Below are 6,206 nucleotides of genomic sequence, written 5' to 3' on the forward strand. Positions count from 1 at the left end.
AAGTGGGTGATGAGTGTTCTCCCATATTGTTTGTCCGCACATGCAGTGAGGACTACTGTGCAACAGGGACTGGTGGATCAGAGTCCATTTGGTGGGATTTATCTGTTTAATAACTGTGAGAGTTGTGTTTCTCTACCCTAAGGGCTACATAATAACGCACTCTGGCGTTACTAATGCTCTGATCCTGCTAAATGGACCTAGTTAAATCTCATATTAGGGGGCTGGTTCATCCTCCATCCTGTCCCTTGTTCCCCTTTGTACAGGAGCATCTGTCTTTCACCTCTCCTGGGGGTTTTCAGCCTGTGACCGTGAGGTGTATATAAGACCCGACAAGGATGTTTCCACCGTTGAAGTTAGCCAGGACCCTGCACAAAGAGGAGACGTAACCCTGACCAGCAAGAGTATTTCCTCTGTTCCCCAGGAGCCGAGCCTTTTGAAGTCAACAGGTGTAATTCGGACAACCAAAATCCTTCATCAGGCTTTGTCAACAGAATTCATCTGACCTCTCCTTCGGTTTGAGACCATGGACACAGCTGCGATGGTGACTCTTCTGGCTCTGGTTGTGGCGATGGCTGGCGTCAGTCGGGCTCTTCACATCCAAGGCAGTCTGGGCAAAAATGACGTCCTGCCAGACTCAGAGGAGAACATGACCGACCACCTGCTGGGGCTGGTGAGACAACAATCCACTCACACTTCATTTCAAGTCTTAGCATTCACATTAGAATATGCGTTATCTCCCATAATGTATGTTACAAAATAACTTTGACATCTGAAAATAAAAATCTAATTTTGAGATGTATCTCAGGCACTCGTGGTTAAGGGGTGATATATACTGTGTGTCTATAGGCAGGATGTAAATATGGATTGTCAGCTTTGCCCCATTAGACTAAATGAAAAACTCACACAACCTGAAGTCATGCCAACATTTTCAGAGAAATCTGTCACTCCATGTGATGAAGTACGTAAATGGGATTTGAGCCCTTTCATCAAGCGAGACGAGCTAAATCACATAACTCATTTAGATTTCAGACAGTGTTCCTCGTCATGCAACAGAGTGAAATGCACTGTAATATATTCTGGCGGCAACATAGAGTCAGAGCACGGTAGAGGAGGAGGATTCAGATCACGGGGAAAATGATAAGGTTTTCCTTGTGTGGAGTGCAGAGACAGATCTTGGTTTTACTTTGCATAAAGATGAGGGTGGATGGATATTTGAGTAGGCATGAGGTACATTTCTTTGCCTTTGTACACTGATATCTAAATCTCAAGGTCCCTTCTCGCAGCAGGACTGAGAGTAACACCCCCTGGGGGTTTGTGTTGCAACCCGAAATTGAATGCAGTTAGGGTTCTCGATGTTATCCCAACATATTCTTGTGCGGTGTTGAAAAACAGAACACAAGCTTTTTGATGCAAGGCTTTGCATTTGTCAATGTGTATGCTGCTGTGCTCCAGGAAAATGAAGACACAGACGACAGCGTTGATGATCGTCTGCTGACCGCGGTGCTGAAAGCTCTGCTGCTCGGATCTCAGAGAGAAACCAGGAACTCTGTCCTCCATCAGCCACAGAGGTCGGTGCGCACACACACACACACACACACACACACACACACACACACACACACACACAGTGCACAAAAAACAATCAAACTGGAAATAAGTTATCTACAACACTTTAGCATTTCAACCTTCTGTATAGCATTTTCCTATCAACACTGAATTAAAACCAAATTCTCAATTCTAAAAAAAAACAGCATTTGGATCATGGCCCAATTCCATGTTAGACAAAATTCATCATATATTATTTATACAGGCCTTGGTTTTTGTGAGTATCGGTGTACTAAAAGAGCCATGCAGATAGGGCTGTAACTGATAATTCTTTTCATCAGCAAATGATCTGCTGATTATTTTCTTGATTAATTGGCCTGTAAAACATCAAAGAACAATGAACAATGTCCATCCCAATTTACAAGAATTCAATGTGATGTCATCAAATGTCTTGTTTTGATCAGTTCAAAAGCCATTTTATTTTCTATGATGTAGGACAAAAACATGTTTTTTAAAAGCCTGAACAAAAGAATATTTGACATTTTGGCTTGAAAATTGACCTAAATGATTATCAAAATAGTTTGTCTGTCTACCAACTAATCAGCAACTGATTGAGTTCAGTTAATCCACATGCAGATAAAATGAAATCAATTTGAAACTATTTTCCATATCTGAATGAACTAGAAACAGATCTCTCCCATTTTTAAACAGTTATCTTAAGAAAAAGATTAGATAATGACTTTTAACTGAAATTGTGGTCTTAAGGCTTTAAACATTTACCTTTAACTGCCTCCTTTGTATCAGTCCTTCCTGCTCTGATTAGATAAATACAGTTTGACAAACAGACCGAATGATTCTTATGTATTTGCAGCTTGTGAATTGTCCATGCCTCATCAAACGTGTGTGGTCCTTCCTGCTGAAGTCCATGATGTAAACAAGTCTTTCATTTAAACCTATTACTTTGAATTACATCAGTTCCTGCGTCTGTCTCTCCTCCCTTGCAGGTTTGGCCGCGGCTCCAGAGGGCAGGTGGTGTCGGAGGATCAGATACATTCCCGTGACTGGGAGGCTGCCCCCGGTCAGATCTGGAGTATGGCCGTGCCCCAGAGATTCGGCAAGAAATAATCCACGCATCAATGTCCTGGCATGAGGCCAAGCAGTGGGCAGCTGTGGAGAGACACAATTTGAATGAATAAATCTGAATAATATTACTAATAATAATAAACTTTGTTTTTCAAAATTGTCTCATCCCATTTTGCCTTGTTTGACACGTTTAGTTACAGATGATGAGCTTCATTCACTGTTTTTCTTTCTAATTTCCAGCACAGCATGTTGATGGGTGCCTCTTGAGGTTTTGTGAGCAGACCTCATTTATCCTGAATAGAATGTTATTTAGGACCGAAAGTGTTAGCTGTTATTTGAACGGTACTTTTTCTGTTGTTCTCTAGTTAAATAAAAGAGCTTTGAACTTGTAAAAGATAAACTTGTGTGTATGTGTGTGTTCAAAATGATCACTCTTTAAAGATCAGGACTACAGATGTTGAAATTGTATGAAATCTCTGTTTCTGTCGGCATGATACAAAAATATAACTTGAAAGAATATTTTAATATTTTATAAACTATTTTAATATTTTATAATAACAGTTTGGGGTTGTAGCTAAGGATCCTTTTCAGTATCAGTTCCTCTGTGGGATTTTTATAATCAACTGATTAACGGACAAAACTCTAAAATGTTAGAAAATAGTGAAATCAAAATTTGCCATCTCAACTTCTCAAAGTCTATGGGAATGTCTTCAAATGCCTTGTTTTGTCCCAAACTCAAAATATTGGATCTAAATGAATATAAAAGCGGTGAATGCTTGTGCATGAGTTTTACTCTGATGTTGTGCAGTATTTTTAAAGTCTGCAGTCAGTGTTTAATCTGTCAATTTACCACTTTATTTGGATTTGGTTGCTGTACAACATTTATGGATTTACAACAGCTGTTCAGTCGGATGTTTATAACGCTGTCAGGTATTTGTCGGGTATGCAGAAAATATGAAATTATTGTCACAAGAAATGTTATAATTATTCAAACACTAACACACGAACATCTGCTTGACTCTATACAAGTACATTATAATTTTTCCACTACGTTCAATTTGCCTGAATTGGCTTGCTCAGACACCAGAGGGATGTAAATTCAGTGAAGAACACTGGACTGCACTCCATAGAAGAAGAAAAATATATATCGTTAGACATTTAGTTACTTCACTTTTATCTCTACAACCTGCAGACAGCTGTGTGTAGAATTAGGTTTTATGGGACGTGGATGGGGGATGTTTAATGTGTTTATTTGTATATTGCTGAACAGCTCTTACAGACTAGCAGCGGCTGTTGTGGTTTTGTGTGTGGTGAATTTACAGGCCACCTGGGGAAGCAGCACGCAATAGGCTTCGGCACTAATTAAAACACAGCAACCTACAATTACTCTACGCTTTCACAGTTATCGCAGCCAATTACTGGGAAGGAAAGCACGTCAATCCCTCTTAGGCAGAGTCTTTTATTAGCCTGACCTCCCATTTCTCTTCAGGAGCCCGGAAGACAGAATGAAGAATTACTCGTGCTGATTGGAGACCATCGATGGATGACCTCTCGATTTTTTCCGCCACTGTCAACCCTTGTACGTTTGTTTTTCTGACAATAATTTGATCACGTCCATTCAGAATTTTTTCTAGTTCTCTCTCTTACACCATCCATTTTGAAACGCTACAGTTTTTCAGTGTAGTTTTCAATGAGAAACACGGAATCCTGTATGGACAGTGCATTCTTTTGCCTGCATAAACCACAAACCCATGGTGTGTCAGTGGCCCTTTGGTGTTTTTTTTTCCGGACAATGGCCGCTACACAATTACCAAACCAAGTGGAAGAACAAGTGTTAGCCAAAAAAATCCAATGTCAAGAGATAGTTACGCTAGCTAATTATAAGCTTGAGGCGACGCTAACTAATGTAGGTAGCTAGGCTCAATAATATGGAGACAGACAAAACGAAAAGGTTCAAATTAGTGGTCACCCTATAATCAAGAATTACATTAGCTGTCACCATTCAATGGTATTCGATTACAGTGTGACAGCTAGCTGGATTTAACGCTAGTCATTATCAAGACTCTCCAGTTAGCTCCTCGAGTACTGTGCTCTGAAAAACAGCTGTTAAGAGTGTGTGACAATGTGAAAAATATCAAAAATACCCTCTTTAGCTTCTTTCTGGCACCCAGCTGACATCTCTAGCAGCTTCAGTATACTGCTGTGTCAGCACTTAAAGACTGAGCGATCCTATGTGGCGACTGTGTCTCAGTGGAGAGCAGGGTCGTCTTTCAATCAGAGGTTCGATCCCCGGCTCCGCTAGTGGTCCGTGTCAGTGAGGGCAGGACACTTAACCCCAAATTTGTCCCGTAGCTGTGCCTTCGGTGTACGAGTGTTGTGTGAATGTTAGTTAGTTGATGGGCAGGTGCCATCAGTGTATGAATGGGTATGAATGGGTGAATGATGACATGTAGTTTGTAAGCGCTTTGAGTGGTCGGAAAGACTATGCAAGTACAGTCCATTTACCATTATCTGCTCCATTTTGCAAAGGATTAATCAGACAATAGCTATCAGCTGCTGCGAGAAAACCGAAGGGCAACAAATGAACCGTCCACAAATTGAAATGGCACTCGAGCTTATTGCCATTCGTCAGAGCACTTCTGGCTCATTTTTCTTAATTAATTTCAATGGATGAAATGCTGCCCCCATTCTCAGAGTCTCCACTGGTTTCTAAATAAAGACGAGAGAGGATTGTTGTGCGCTGAAATGCGGACTCCAGAGGATGCCAAAAGCTTCTTTTAGTCTCTCTCACTGATCTTGTACTGATGCAGTGACAGGGCTGAGTCACAAGACAGAAATCGAAAGGAACAGCACCCCCTCTCGGACAATAAACAGTATCACAGGCGTGGTGTGTGCTGAATCTCACATATAGGGGACTCTCTTCTTCTCTTTCTTCTTTTTCTTCCTCCAAACCATCCCCTCGAGGGTAAAGTGATGAAAAATGAGTCTCCTCATTTAACAGCTCCAGATCTCTGAAACTAGAAAGACGAGTCATGTCCCGACTGTCGAAACACGAATGTGAGAAATAACGTTACTCAGATCAGCAAAAGTAACGTTAGCAACACCGGTGTAAAAATAACAAGTAAAAGCACAAAAGTATTAGCATCAAAATATACTCACAGTACCAAAAGAAAAAGTAAAAATTGTATATTTCATAAAAATATATATTCTATTGCCAGATTAGGGTTATTGATGTTCCTTAAACAATGTTTAGCTATGCTAGCCCACGGCCATGCTAGTATGTAGAAATATGGGTAGGAATCAAGCTGGGGACAGCCCTGAGGGAAGTGGCTGTGTACTGCTCTTTAGCGGAGCTGGGGCAATTAACCTGACCTACATTTACCAAGTTATTCTTAATTCTTTATGTCTTCTCAATTGTAAAACCGAAAAATACAATTTAAAAGCACAAAGATACATCTGATCGTTTTGTCTCTTGTAGAAGTTTTTTCGAGAGTGATATGGGTTCATTGTTTCCCATTGTGGCCGTTGGGGGAAAAAGTATTTTTTGCTTAAAGAGGGATCCCCCATCAGGATGTCTG

At 40.7% G+C, this 6,206-nt stretch overlaps 1 protein-coding gene across 1 annotated transcript; it reads left to right on the forward strand.

Annotated features, from left to right (window-relative positions):
* The first annotated feature begins 362 nt into the window (after nt 1–362).
* npffl (neuropeptide FF-amide peptide precursor like) lies at nt 363–2,963 on the forward strand. The gene is made up of 3 exons (XM_068711730.1): nt 363–670; nt 1,453–1,568; nt 2,550–2,963. Exons 1-3 carry the CDS (start codon nt 524–526, stop codon nt 2,668–2,670), a joined length of 384 nt encoding a protein of 127 aa, XP_068567831.1. The 5' UTR covers nt 363–523; the 3' UTR covers nt 2,671–2,963.
* The last annotated feature ends 3,243 nt before the right edge of the window (nt 2,964–6,206 follow it).

This window comes from Cebidichthys violaceus, unplaced genomic scaffold (assembly GCF_023349555.1).
Source record: "Cebidichthys violaceus isolate CVI_PGR_0920_01 unplaced genomic scaffold, fCebVio1.0.p SCAF_17, whole genome shotgun sequence".
NCBI lineage: Eukaryota > Metazoa > Chordata > Actinopteri > Perciformes > Stichaeidae > Cebidichthys > Cebidichthys violaceus.